The following is a 14,529-nucleotide window of genomic DNA, read 5'->3' on the forward strand; positions in this document are numbered from 1 at the left end:
CACTTGCGGGATAGATGGATGAACTGAATAATTTCCCTCCATAGCAGAGTAGTATGCAAGATTCTCCTTTAGCCGCCCCGTCCTGCTCCAAGCTTCTCTTCCCATTTCTCTGTCCCCGGGGGTTCTGCTAAGCTGTGCCTTTCTGGACGGCATGGCACTCCCCTCCAGGATTCAGCTCGGTGCCTTTTTCTTTCCGTCCTCCTAATTTATCCCCTGAATTCCCAAATCCTCCGTAGCACTTTAGGACATTTGTCCATGCTAACCCCTGTTGCGTGTCCTGGGGATGCTACTCATGATTTGGAGGTTCCTGCAGAGCAGAATGATGCACCGTAGGAGAAGGCGTGTGCGTTGCCGTGAGGCTGCAGCCGTAGGTAGTGCCCAGGACAAGGCCTGTGGGTACACCTTAGGTGCTTAATAAATCAGTCACTAACACGGTTCTTTTTTCTCTTTTTGTTGGACATCCTCAGGATGGTTTAGCATTGGTTATAACATTTGGTTCTTATTTACTCGATTGTAGATGTTTGTCTTAAGTTTGCAGTATATGATAATCTTTCATTTTTAAATAAAGAATTGGGTGATTAATTAAAAAAATTTTTTTTATTTTTGAGAGAGAGACAGAGTGTGAGCTAGGGAGGGGCAGAGAGAGAGGGAGACAGAATCCGAAGCAGGCTCTAGGCCCTGAGCTGTCAGCATAGAGCCTGATGTGGGGCTTGAACTCACGAACCATGAGATCATGACCTGAGCTGAAGTCAGACACTTAATGGACTGAGCTCTCCAGGTGCCTCCTTTTAAAAATATTTTTTTAATGTTTATTTATTTTTGAGAGAGAGTATGAGCTGGGGAGGGGCAGAGAGAGAGGGAGACACAGGATCTGAAGCAAGAGTTATGTGATTTAAAAAGGTAAAAAGTAGGGCACCTGCGTGGCTCACTTGGTTGGCATTTGGCTCTTGATTTTGGGTCAGATCATGATCCCAGGGCTGTGACACTGAGCCCCATGTCAGGCTCCATGCTGAGCGTGGAGCCTGCTAAAATTCTCTCTCTCTCTCAAAAAAAAAAAATAAATAAATAAAGGGAAAAGTAAAGGGAAGAAAAGGAAAAAAAAATTCAAGCAAGATAGAGAGTGTAAGGTAAAAAATAAATAAGTAAATAAAAATCCATGCTCCAGAATTAAGAGGTAACTACTGTTATGTCTTGTCTGAATCTTTCTATATTACTCTTTCTTAATGTGTGCTTTGAGATATCAGAAGGGTAGATTTGTCAAGAAACCTGCTGTCCTCATGGGATGAAGTCCTAAGTATTGCTGATCAGCTCAAACACCTGGAAGTTCTCAATCTCAGGTATGAACCCTTGGACGTCCATTTGTCACCTGGTATAAAACTCCTGATCTTTCCTTGTTCCCTCACGACATCGCTGTGGGAAGGAGGGGGGAGACAGCTTACTGGAACTTAAGACTTTACTTACTCTAACTTTTTCTTTGACTTAGTATTTAATATTCCTTGGTTATTGTAGTCTTTCAAATGGTCACACGAGGTGACTCACTATAGGGGTGTGTTTTACTTACTTTTAGTCTCTGTGCCCAATGTGGGGCTCCAGCTCCCGATCCTGAAATCAAGAGTCACACGCTTTATTGACTGAGCCAGCCAGGTATCCCTTTTTGGGGGTGGGGGGGTGGAATGTGTTTTCCTTTGATTGGCTGGGGGGGGGGTTGGCCTATTGAGCAAGATCTCCATATTTTTCGTGAGCCTAACCATGAAGGATGGGCCATCTGGAGGAGTTGGTATTTAACGGAAGAATTGGAGAGGTGCTATGAACAGTGCTTGTTGGGGGCACCCTGGCTCACTCAGTCATTGGAGCGTGCAACTCTTGATCTTGGGGTCATGAGTGCGAGTCCCACGCTGGGTGTAGAGATTACTTAATAAAATCTTTAAAAAAAAAAAAAAAAAAAAGTGCTTCTCCATTCTGAAGTTTCTAGCATTTAATTGCTTTAGGAATGAATAATTTCACCGGACTGCTGTTTCATTCAGTTCTGATAAGGATTTTCCATCAAGATACGTGTTTCACTAATGCCATAATTTTCCAGGCCTTTTCAAATTCTTGCTTAGTTTCAATCTCTGAACCTTATTTTCCAAGGGCATCCCCTTTCCTACTCGAGCCAGCTTTACATAGATAGGTGGGTTGTGCCTGGTTCAGGCAGATTCAGTTATAGTAGATGGTCAGGCCTAAATTAATTGTGCTTCAAATAGAGCAAAGGGTGTAAGTTGACCCACGGTGTCTCCTCTTCTGGAAATAAGGGCTAACATGTTTTAATGGTATCTTCTTTCAAAAAGACTGTCAGGGGGAGCCAGGGTGGCTCATTCGGTTCAGTGTCTGACTTCGGCTCAGGTCATTATCTCACAGTTCATGAGTTTGAGCCCCACATCGGGCTCTGTGCTGACAGCTCAGAGCCTGGAGCCCGCTTCAGATTCTGTGTCTCCCTCTCTTTCTGCCCCTTCACTGCTCGTGCTGTCTCCGTTTCTCAAAAATAAACATTGAAAAAAATTTTTTAAGTAAATAAAAAAAAAGACTGTCAGGATTGAGTCCTGAGATGAGGATCATGAGAGAAAATTGAAAAGGTGGTGATTTATTTGATCCATCCTAGTGGAAAAGAGGGGTTTAGAGACTCCGAAGAAGCAAAATTACAGCCTCTGGTATAGTGTATCAGTAGGACTGATAGTCTGGACTCCTTTGGTTTTTAATTAATTCCATTTTTTAATAAAATGTTTATTTTGAGAGAGCATGAGCAGGGGGCGGGGTGCAGAGAAACAGGGAAAGAGAGAGAATCCCAAGCAGGCTCCATACTCAGCACAGAGCCCGATGTAGGGCTCGATCCCATGAACCGTGAGATCATGACCTGAGCCAAAACCTGGTCGGATGCTTAGCCGACTGAGCCATCCAGGCACCTTTAATTTCATTTTAAGGTTGAAACAAACCAAACGCCTCATATTAAATCCCAAATTGTTGCCTTCTATGACTTTCACTCGGGCCTACTGGAGAGCAAGCATTCAGCACATTGTGTCTTCTTTTTCTACACAGTGAGAATAAACTACGCTTTCCCTCGGGTTCACCATCTCTAGCTGGAACATTTCCTGCACTGAAGGTTTTGGTTCTTAACCGAACAGGAATAACATGGGCTGAGGTAATCATATTTCTTTAGTTTATTACCCAGAGATAAGAAATTTTAAATTCTTGGCTTAATAGGCAATTGAGGCACAACTGTGCCTTCATTTTATTTTATTTTATTTATTTATTTTTTTTTGACGTTTATTTATTTTTGAGACAGAGAGAGACAGAGCATGAAGGGGGGAGGGGCAGAGAGAGAGGGAGACACAGAATCGGAAGCAGGCTCCAGGCTCTGAGCCATCAGCCCAGACCCCGACGCGGGGCTCGAACTCACAGACCGCGAGATAGTGACCTGAGCTGAAGTCGGGCGCTTAACCGACTGCGCCACCCAGGCGCCCCAACTGTGCCTTCATTTTTTTTTTTTTTCAATGTTTTTTATTTATTTTTGGGACAGAGAGAGACAGAGCATGAACGGGGGAGGGGCAGAGAGAGAGGGAGACACAGAATCGGAAACAGGCTCCAGGCTCCGAGCCATCAGCCCAGAGCCTGACGCAGGGCTCAAACTCACGGACCGCGAGATCATGACCCGGCTGAAGTCGGACGCTCAACCGACTGCGCCACCCAGGCGCCCCTGTGCCTTCATTTTAATCACGTTATCCAAATAATAGGATCCTTTAAACTGCCTCACAGAAAGGAGTTAGAAACTTGTTGTAGTGAGGTAGAATTTTCTATCTTGGGATCGGTGTTCTCTCTCTCGGCTCCTTCTGTTTTGTTCTGCCATCGTTCTAGACGGTGGCGCTCCATAATGCTGTGCAGTTCACACAGGCTGAACTTAGCCCCCAAGTTAGCTGCGGATTGGGCTTTTAGCTCGCTGGGTTTTCCCGCAAGTGCTCCGAGGCGGAGCTGCCGGAAGATTCTCGCATCCTTTTCTTGTTTGCAGTTTGGCTCTTGGAAGCCGCCGTTCATCATAGACAGCTGGGCTCGACAGTGGGCTCGGGGGTCCCTCACCCGGCAGTGTTTGGGATTTATATCTGGCACTGCTATTTTCTGTTTGAGGTTAACTGACCTCACACACCCAGCATATTCCTTTTTCGAACCAAGTGCAGATAAGGATATCCCCAGCCAAGTGGTTCCTCTATGAAATGCCACCGAGGCACCTCCCTTAGGGACGAATCACCTCTGCCTGGTGCGCCTGTGTTCTAGGGCTCCTCCCTGGTGAGTGGGGTTCAGATTGAGCATCAGAACAGGAAGGAAGGGCACTTGGAGATCGAGATGCTGGGGCTGAAGTGCAAGTGGGGAAATTTAGAAACCATGGTTGCGAAGTACCGTCCGATTAGCGTCCTCTTCGCAAACCTGGGTTGGCATTGAGAATCGAGGACAGGTGGGGACCTCAAGTCCCTTCCTTTTTTGGGTAAGCAAACTGTCCTGTCTGCAAGTCTACTTCGCACGAGCCTTGTACAGTTCAGGACGCCCCTGGATGGCCCGCTCGTAGCTTAGAGTGCCCGATGTCTATGCGGCCGTGTCATTAAAACACAGCCCTTAACATTTAAGTGTTACCGCCCGTCCACTGGCACTCCTGGCCTGAATTAGAGTCTGCGATGAAATGTCCGTAGGGCACTTTGTTTCCCGAACGGTAACTGAACTGAATTGATGGGGAAGGTACGGTAGTAAACACACAGGAAGGACCAGTAGAGGCTGTTTCGCCCTGACCGGAGTTTCCCTTCTAGGTGCTGCGGTGCGCCCCCGGGTGGCCGGTCCTGGAGGAGCTGTACCTCAAGTCTAACGACATCTCCATTTCGGAAAGGTAACAAGGGTTCACGTCCACGCGTGTGTCGCCATTCAGCCATCCTGAATAAACACGTGATCTCCATTATACCCATCATCAATTTTATTTATTTTGAGAGAGAGAGTATGGGGGGAAGGGGCAGAGAAAGAGGGAGAGAGAATCCCAAGCGGGCTCCACACTGTCAGCATACAGCCTGATGTGGGGCTTGATCCCACAGACCGTGAGATCATGACCTGAGCAGAAATGGAATCAGACACTTAACTAAGCCACCCAGGCGCCCCCCCAACATTATTTTGTTTAAGGATTTGCAAATAAGAATGGGAAAATGCTTATTACTCACAAATTACAGCCCATCGGAGTGTAAGCCTTGAATTAAACATATTTGAAGACCAGAACTTTAGTAGCTTCATAGAAATATAGTTAACTTCTGTTTCTAAATGGAGGTTCTAGAGGAAATGCTTTTATACGGCTCAAATCCTGCATTGTAGGTAGCACTGTGTGTGTAAGATTGATGTACTGAGTCTATGGAAAAGCTTATTCTCCTTGAGTAAATTAAATATGTTGTCTTGCCTCTTTTGTTGATATCATTAAATTACTATGTGAAATTAAACGTGGGCAAATTTATAATACATTCCCAATGAAAGGATTCAAGCCAATGAGACTTCACTGTATGGAACGACTTATTATACAGGTGAATGCAGGTGTTTTTAAGTGAAACTGTTTATTTGGGGGACGATTTGAGGTTCACATGCAGTTATAAGAAATAATGCCCAGAGCTCCCTGTACCCATCACCCACTTTCTCCCATGGGTGCGATACCACAGCCAGGATCCTGAAGTTGGTCCATCCACATAGAGGACATTTCCAGCACTGCAAGGGTCCCTCCCTCCTGTTGCCCTTTCACAGTCCTGTCCCCTCGCCTCCTGCTCCCTTCACCTCCTTTACACCAAATGCAGGTATTTTAAAAGCCATATATCTTTGAAGACAAGTCAGGTTAAATTCATGTTGACACACTTTGATTTTCCACACAGGCCGGCGGATGTTCTACAGACAGTCAAGTTATTAGACCTTTCCTCTAATCCATTAATTGATGAAAATCAGCTGTTTCTCATAGCCTATCTCCCCAGGTAATTTGCTCCTAAAATGCCGTTACAGCAGTGCTTAGGAGATTTTTCGTGAATGGATCGTAGGCTCTGTGTACTTGCTCAGATGGAATTCACACACGAATTCCCTTTGGGAAACTTTTCTCTGAATTTACGTAGAGGAGGTGTTTGCAGACCACGTAGGGCGCAGTCTGTGTCTGTACTAGGTCATTGAGGAAAGGGTAATTCGGCCTGGTGCTAATGTCAGAAGTCTTCATTCATTAAACTTACGGAAGTCAGATCACGTCTGTTTGCTCTTGGAGACCCGTTAACACGTGGCACCGCCGCGGGCACCAGGAGCAGGTGACTGGGGAGCCCTCACAATGTAGCGTAAACAGTCCTCTCTGCGCGCCCTAAACCAGACTCTGTGGTTTCTAAGCATTTCATGGGGCACAAAAACCTAGGGTAGGGGAAGAGCATTACAAATCTAGTCTGGTTGACCGCCTGTAGCATTTCATATTGTTCCTTGTAATCAAATTTAACATTTTAAATTTCAGATTAGAACAACTAATCCTTTCTGACGTCGGAATTTCTTCTATACATTTTCCGGATGCAGGAACTGGTATTTGAGATTAACTCTACTCCCCCCCACCCCCGCCCGGTAGCCCATACTTCTGCTCTTTCTTTCACTTCTGCCGTGTAACTTAATTCTCCTTTTTTCCAGGGTGCAAAACATCAATGTTTCCTTCCTTGCAGTACCTTGTAGTAAATGACAATCAGATCTCACAAGTAAGAGCTTCTTCACAATGTGCACATTGTATCCTCACTTCCACTCTTATGATGGAGTTTGCAGGTTCCTTCTATTAAAAAATATTTTACTTTAAGACTATTCTTTATTGAAGTGTTTAATTCCAGTGGAGTTAACATGCAGTGTCCTATTAGTCTCGGGTGTACAATACAGGGATTCAACACCTCCCCACGGGACCCAGTGCTCATCGTGATACGTGTGCTCTTAATCCCCGTCACCTATTTCACCCCCACCCCCTTCCCCTCTGGTGACCATCAGTTTGTTCTCTGGAGTTAAGATTCTGTTTCTTAGTTTGTCTCGCTCTCTTGTGTTTTCCTTTTGTTCATTTGTTTCTTAAATCCCACATGAGTGAAATCATACGATATTTGTCTTTGACTTGTTTCATGTAACATAATACTTTCTCGCTCCATCCATGTTGTTGGAAATGGCAAGATTTTATTCTTTTTGAGGGTTGGGTAATATTTTACTATATATGTGTGTGTGTGCGTATTTGTGTGTGTGTGTGTATGTGTGTGTGTATTTGTGTGTGTGTGTGTGTGTGTATACATACACACACATACATACCACGTCTTCTTTATCCAGCCACCTATCGATGGACACTTGGGCTGCTTCCATGATTTAGCTCTTGTAAACAATGCTGCAATAAACATAGGGGTGCATGTATCCCAAAGCTAGTGTTTTTGTATTTTGGGGGTAAAGACCCAGTAATGCGATGACTGGATTGTAGGGAGTTCTGTTTTTAACTTTTTGAGGAACCTCCATACCGTTTTCCACAGTGGCTGCACCCGTTTGCATTCCCACCAGCAACGCACAAGGGTTCCTTTTTCTCCACATCCTCACCAACACTTGTTGCTTCTTGTGTTTTTGATACTAGCCATTCTGACAGGTGTGAGATGATACCTCATTGTAATTTGGATTTGCATTTCCCTGATGATGAGTGACGTTGAATATCTTTGCTTGTATCTGTTGGCCATCTGGATGTGTTCTTTGGAGAAATGTGTTCATTTCTTTTCCCCATTTTTAATCAAATCACAGTAAAACCTTGGTTTATGAGCATAATTTGTTCCGGAGGCAAACTATACTCTAAAGCACTCGTATATCAAAGCGAATTTCAAGAACCACTGGCTCAGTTGTGATGTGACATTCGGCCTCACGTAGTACTCGTATTGCAAGACGTTGCTCGTTTATCAAGTTAAATTTATCAGAAAAGTTTGCTCATCTTGCGGGACATTCGCAGGACAAGTTACTCACAATCCAAGGTTTTACTGTATTTGTCTTTTGGGCGTTCGGTTTTACAAGTTCTTTACATATTCTAGACTCAGCCTTTATTGGATATGTCATTTGCAATGATCTCCCATTCTGTAGGTTGCCTTTTAGTTTTGTTGATGGTTTCCCTTGCTCTGCAGAAACTTTCTATTTTGCTGTAGTCAAAAGATACTTTAGATTGAAAGAGAAGTGCTTCCTCAGGGTGAAACTCCTCAGAAAACCCAAAAATATTAACAGAGAAATTAGTTTAATTCGCCCGTCAGCAGACAGTCATTTTACACGGCACAGTTCTAGAGTAAAAGCGCACGGTCTTCTTAGTGGGTGCTTGGTGCATGATGAGATCCAGTGCCTCTGATTGGAACTGGAGATTCAGGCTTTTCTCTGGCTAGTTCAAATCATCTAGGAAAGTAGCCTGAAACATGCTTATATTCACGTATTTTTTCCGTTGGGTTTCAGTGGTCATTTATCAATGAGCTGGATAAGTTACAGAGTCTGCGTGCTCTGTCCTGCGTAAGAAACCCCCTGACGGAAGGAGGCAGCGGACCACAGACCACACGCCAGTTCATCATCGCCAAAATCGGTCAGCTGAAGACCCTGAACAAATGTGAGGTGGGCGCTTAGTATCACGATGAGGTATTTTATGGTTGGTTGTTTGAGAGAGCGCATGTGAATGCGTGAATGAGAGAAGGGCAGAGAGAAGGAGAGAGGGATCCCAAGGGGGCTGCACGCTGTCAGCACAGAGTCCTGTACGGGGCTCGACCTCACAAACCATGGGATCAGGACCGGAGCCAAGATCAAGAGTCGGACGCTTAACCGACTGAGCCACCCGGGCGCCCCTGAATCTTGTAAAGGGTTCAGATGTAGCTTTCCCCCCATATGGTAAAATACTGCCCTTGTGCGGTACTAAGAAGTCTTTCTTTCCGACTCCTCGGGAGGCGGTGTTACTCAGGTGAGGACAGAAGTTGCCTAGCTGCCCCTTGAGGAGGGGCGAGGGATTCTGGGCACTTGCTCCTTTTCCCGGGGGGGCAGAGGCAGACGGGACACAGAACCGCAGAGCCTGTCCTCTCCTCAGCCGATTGCCCAGGTGGGGCCGCTCGCCTGGGGTGTCAGCGCCCCAGGGGCCCAGGACACCTGCCGCAGCCCACATGCCGGCAGGTGGACAAATACTCTCATGAAGAAAAGCGTAAGACCGAAACTGGTTTTTCTTCTTCAGTAAACTCTTGAATTCTGTCCGTGTTAGCGAGGAAAGGTAAAGCCATACGAAGCGTCGTCCCTCTCGACGTGATTATTCTGTGTGTGTGAAGAGTGGAGGAAGGACAGGGTACAAAATGCAAACACTCGCTAGAAGAACACTTCAATGGGGGCGCCTCACGGTTCAGTTGGTGGCTCAGCGGAGCCAACTTCTTTCGGCTCAGGTCACGATCTCCTGGCTCATGAGTTTGAGCCCCGTGTCGGGCTCTGCTGACAGCTCGGAGCCTGGGGCCGGTTTTCAGATTCTGTGCCTCCCTCTCTCTCTGCCCCTCCCCCTTGTTTATTAGCTCTCGAAAATAAACATTAAAAAAAAAAAAACCACCTTAACAGACCTGTTTTGATTCACATTAATATAGATTCTACCAGAGGAAAGGCGTGGGGCTGAGCTTGATTACCGAAAAGCATTTGGAAATGAATGGAAAAAGGCTGGCGGACATCAGGATCCAGACAAAAACAGGCCAAATGAAGAATTTCTTGCAGCCCATCCCAGATACCAGTCGCTCTGCCTGAGTACGTACATGAGGCCCGGAGCCTTCCCCGCGCGGCGACTCCCACCCCCCCTCCCTGCCAGCGGCCTTGCAGCTAGAACAGCTGGGGAGCAAAGGGGACCCTCGGTGCCACCGTTTTTCTCCTCTGGGTCTCTTCGTACTCCTCTGCATAGCTGACGGGTGCTTTCCTGGGGCCGATCCAGCGAGTTGGGAGCAAGAATTAAACCACTGCCTTTAGGAAAGAGAAGCAGGCAGCTGTCTGAGCAGAAGTAAGGAAGCTGGGAAAGGGCGTGTGCTCCCGGAAGAGAGAGGTTGGCATTCGGGACGGAAAGCAGCTGTGCGTGGAAGTTGTCGTGTCTGCCTGCTCACCCGACTCCCTGCTCGAGGAGGCAGTACTCTCCCTCCTTTAAGGGGGGCAGGAAGCACTCCAGCGTATCTTGACTCGGGTTGTACTGAGAGCATTTTAATTTAATTTTTTTTTTTTTTTAATTTACATCCAAATTAGCGTATAGTGCAACAATGATGTCAGGAGTAGATGCCTTCGTGCCCCTTAACCATTTAGCCCATCACCCCTCCCACACCCCCTCCAGGAACCCTCAGTTCTCCATATTTATGAGTCTCTTCTGTTTTGTCCCCCTCCCCGTTTTTATATTATTTTTGTTTCCTTTCCCTTATGTTCATCTGTTTTGTTGCTTAAAGTCCTCGTGTGAGTGAAGTCATGATTTTTGTCTTTCTCTGACTAATTTCACTTAGCATAATACCCTCTAAGTTCCATCCACATAGTTGCAAATGGCAAGATTTTATTCTTTTTGATTGCCGAGTAATATTCCATTGTATATATATACCACATCTTCTTTATCCATTCATCCCCCGATGGACATTTGGCCTCTTTCCATATTTTGGCTATTGTTGATAGTGCTGCTATAAACATTGGGGTGTGTGTTCCCAGAAACGTACTGAGGGCATTTTAAAAATTAAGGGGCGCCCGGGTGGCTCAGCCAGTTAAGCATCTGACGCTTGGTTTTGGCTTGGGTCGTGATCTCACGGTTCGTGAGTTGGAGCCCCATGTCGGGCTTTGTGCGGACAGTGCGGAGCCTGCTTGGGATTCTCTCTCTCTGCCCCTCCCCTGCTCACACTCCCTTGGTCTCTCAAAAATAAGTAAACTTAAAAAAACACACAGATGTCAAGGTAGAATCTGGGCATCGGCGTTTAAGCTCCCCAGCTGATTCTAACGTCCAGGAAAGTTCAGACGAGTGCACGGTACTTGCTCAGCGCTCTGTCCTGAGAGCTCCCCGTGTGCGTGTCCCCTACTGGTTTGGGCACTGGGAACACAAGGTACTTCTTCACCCTCACCAGCCTGGGTCCTCAGGCACTGAAGCCATGACTTCATGATTCTTAGTCCCTGATGTAGCTTTCCATTTTGTTTTGACTTCATTATTATTCCAAATTTCACTTTTATGTGATTTTCTTTTTTTTTTTTTTTAATATATATTTCCTAATGCAAGAAGCTCACCGCATAAGCGCTTCAGGCTGGAACATGATCTTTGAGGAAGAAAAGCTGCCTACGGGAATTGCTTTCAAATCACTCTATTAGCTGGCCCAATTTCCTGGCCACCTTAGGTGAATTCTGCAGCACTTGGGGGAGGTGACGGGAAGGGAAGATTCTAACGCATTCCTGTGCCTACGGCCCAGTATTTCACGGCTGAGAACGCTACGAGACGAAAGCACAGATACTTGGGGGTGTTTCTAGAAACGCGGTCTCTGGTTGGCCCAGCAGAAGTTCGAGCAGGAAGGCTCCAGCTTTTCTGATGTCCTCCTATGGGATCCCCTTCCCAGGCAGGGGGAGGTGCTGAGCGCCTGGCCTGGTGTCGCGCGCTCTGGGCGAGACTCAAAGGTGTCCCGTGAGCTGTGTCCCAGATGGCACCAGGCTTCTCTCTCAGGACCCAGAATGCGAGGGAACGGTTAGCAAAGGTGAAACTTTGAATAAAAAGTGCCCTAAGCGTCTGAAAGCCCAGCCTCCTCTTGCCAGCTCGAGTCGGGGCGCCGTCTGTGAGGATCAGTGATGGAGGGTCCCAGGCTTGCAAGCAGTTGCGTCCGCCCTTCCTAAAAATAAGCAAACCAGTAACTGAATAAAAGGACCCCGCTGCCAGGTTAGCGTGGCAGCCGCTGCGAGGTTTATCCCCGGAAGGGAAAAGGCTGTGCAAACACTTACTGTTTGTATTTTTGCTTCCGGTGGCTTAAGGCTTATCACTCATCCTTTTTTATTTCTTCTTCCGCAGAATATGGTGCACCTGAAGACGGGGAACTCAAAACACGACAGCCGTTTTTGCTCAAAAACCAGCTACTAAGTAAGAACCTCACACTCAAAGACCGCGTATTTGTATTCGCGTCCTTAGGCACGGAAACAGATAGTGATGAGCTAGTAGGGATTGTTTCTCTTAAGTAAGTACCTAAGTGAGTACTTCAGTTTTTAGAGAAATGATGAATTCTCAAGCCTATCTAACTTCTTATATTGGGGGGCGCCTGGGTGGCTCGGTTGAGTGTCCGAATCTGGCTCAGGTCACGATCTCGCGGTTCGTGGGTTTGAGCCCCGCGTCAGGCTCTGTGCTGACAGCTCGGAACCTGGAGCCTGCTGCGGATTCTGTCTCCTCCTCTCTCTGTCCCTTTCCCACTCATGCCTGGTCTCTCTCTCTCTCTCTCTCTCTCTCTCAAAAATAAACATCTTAAAAGAATTTTAATTCTTATATTGGCACATTTGGCAATTCTCATGCTTTCAATTCACCTAATGGTGTTATAAATGGGCAGTATGTGAGAAGTGAATGGACTTGTGATTTGTAAATTTGTGACTTTTCTTACACTGGAACACACAGCCAAATTCTCAGGAAAGGACTATTAAGGGGAGAAGGGATGGCATTAGAACATTGGTGCAGCTATTTTTGTTGTTGTTAGTAATTCTGTGAAGTGTTAACAGAAGGGATTTTCAACATCGGTAAGACCCTTTATTAGGATTTGAGCCAAGCTGTACGGAACAGCCATTATCATTTGTCAGCTACTGTTAACGTGTGTGTGTAATTTAAATCCTTATTACAGTAGGTCTCAGTCACTCTCTTTCCTTTTTTCCTTCAAGCACTGAAGATAAAATATCCTAATCAGGTTGATCAGAAAGTCACAGAAAAACAACTGCCAGGTAAGAAAAACAGGCTTTTCCACTCGTTGTGCTTAGGAATTGCTGGCCTAGGAGTTGGCTGGAAGCCAAGTGTCTGAACTTCTGGAGTTGATAGGTTTTCACTCATCTTTTATGATCTAAAATACAACTAATCGTGCCAGCATCCTCGTCCTCCCCCCACCCCCCCAACCCCTTCCCGGAAGCCCGAGTCTCCTGTAACCGTATCAGCTTATCTAGGAAAGTCCTGTTAAACCAGAAGCCCCTGCGCACATTTACATCTTCAGCCAAAGTCATTAGTGCTGGACTGGCTCGGCCTTTCCTGCATCCACCTCGGGTTAGTTCTCAAATTGTTGCTCTGGCCCGGAGAGACTGTTTCAGCGGGCTTGAGGTCTGTCTCGCCATCCCTTCGTAAAACAGGAAATGTGTCCTAGTGACCCGAACCGTGAGTTATTTGGACACCTGTGACTTCTCATACGCTCGACTCCTTACCGGTCGGGAGTCCCTGTGGAAAGTTCTCAGACGTGGTCTTGTGACGGAAACACTGAAATGGTTTTCTTTTGGAAAAGCTACTTCGGAACTCCGTCCAAACATTAGTGCTGCTGGAAGAACTGAATTCATTTTATTCCGAAAATACTTCTGTGTCAACAAACTAGATTCCTCTAAGTGACCTTAAACTTAGAGAAAAAATTACAGCCCATCTTTTGGGCATACTGTGAATTCTCAAGAATTCTCAAGATTAAACTTGATTCAGAGTTAAATAGTAGTATCAACAGGTTAAATTTAGAACAGTGAGGATTTGCCCAAGAAATGGAATGTAGATCACCATAAATGACTCTAGTAAAAGACTCTTCTTTGTTTGCCTGTCAGTGCAGTAAATTCACATTTATTTTTAAATTAATTTTTTATCAAATCCTACAAGCTCACAGTGTCGCTTATGGAAGGGTTTGTACTCACAGGGGTACCTTTCTGACTGGTAGCTGTCATTTAATACCAGTGTTACTCCATTTTCCTTAGCAGTCTAATTTCTGTTCCTGTGATCTGTAATTCTGCTGTTAGATCACTAGCAATTCAAAGTAGTGGCTCCCCTTTGGTTATTCTGTTTTCAGACTTAAGTACTGTCAGTAAAGACACTCATGGGGACGGACCAGTGAGAGACCCAGAGCTTTTTGTTAATGTGTAGGCTTTGGATGCGTGTTTGCTTTTCCCTTTACTTTCCAGACCCATAAAATCAACTCCTGGGGAGGTTATTACTGAGGAATATTTGCTCAAGAATGTTGTCAGCCCTGAGTTCAGCTTTCTGTCCAAGGGCTTCTTTGGGGAAGGGCACCAAGCTCCATCCGTCAAGGACTGTGGCCGGGTGTGCGTGTGACTGTGGCTCTAGGCTGATGGCGACAGAGTGGCCTCACCCTCTCCTCTTCCACCCTCTATACCTGTGTCCCAGTTCTTCTCAGATGTGGTTCCCCCCTGGCACACCCACCATGTTCAGGCACTGATTTGTGTTAATCTTCAGATGGACCCAGCAGAGAGCAGAATCATCCATAGAAATTATATGTAATACTTACTGCTTCAAGCGGTACAGAATCG

The 14,529-nt window shown here is 46.0% G+C and overlaps 1 protein-coding gene across 3 annotated transcripts in view; it reads left to right on the top strand.

The window, feature by feature from the left end:
- TBCE (tubulin folding cofactor E) overlaps positions 1-14,529 on the top strand; it is a 622,247-nt gene that overhangs the window by 604,282 nt on the left and 3,436 nt on the right. For all 3 annotated transcript variants that reach the window (XM_078434212.2, XM_078434211.2, XM_078434209.2), the window contains exons 6-15: positions 1,238-1,337; positions 3,073-3,175; positions 4,827-4,903; positions 5,916-6,011; positions 6,524-6,588; positions 6,691-6,755; positions 8,497-8,649; positions 9,648-9,801; positions 12,059-12,127; positions 12,907-12,966. In XM_078434212.2, coding sequence (XP_078290338.1) covers positions 1,238-1,337; positions 3,073-3,175; positions 4,827-4,903; positions 5,916-6,011; positions 6,524-6,588; positions 6,691-6,755; positions 8,497-8,649; positions 9,648-9,801; positions 12,059-12,127; positions 12,907-12,966 — 942 coding nt within the window. The remainder of the gene's footprint in view (positions 1-1,237; positions 1,338-3,072; positions 3,176-4,826; positions 4,904-5,915; positions 6,012-6,523; positions 6,589-6,690; positions 6,756-8,496; positions 8,650-9,647; positions 9,802-12,058; positions 12,128-12,906; positions 12,967-14,529) is intronic.

Source organism: Panthera onca, chromosome D2 (assembly GCF_046562875.1).
Source record: "Panthera onca isolate mPanOnc1 chromosome D2, mPanOnc1 haplotype 2, whole genome shotgun sequence".
NCBI lineage: Eukaryota > Metazoa > Chordata > Mammalia > Carnivora > Felidae > Panthera > Panthera onca.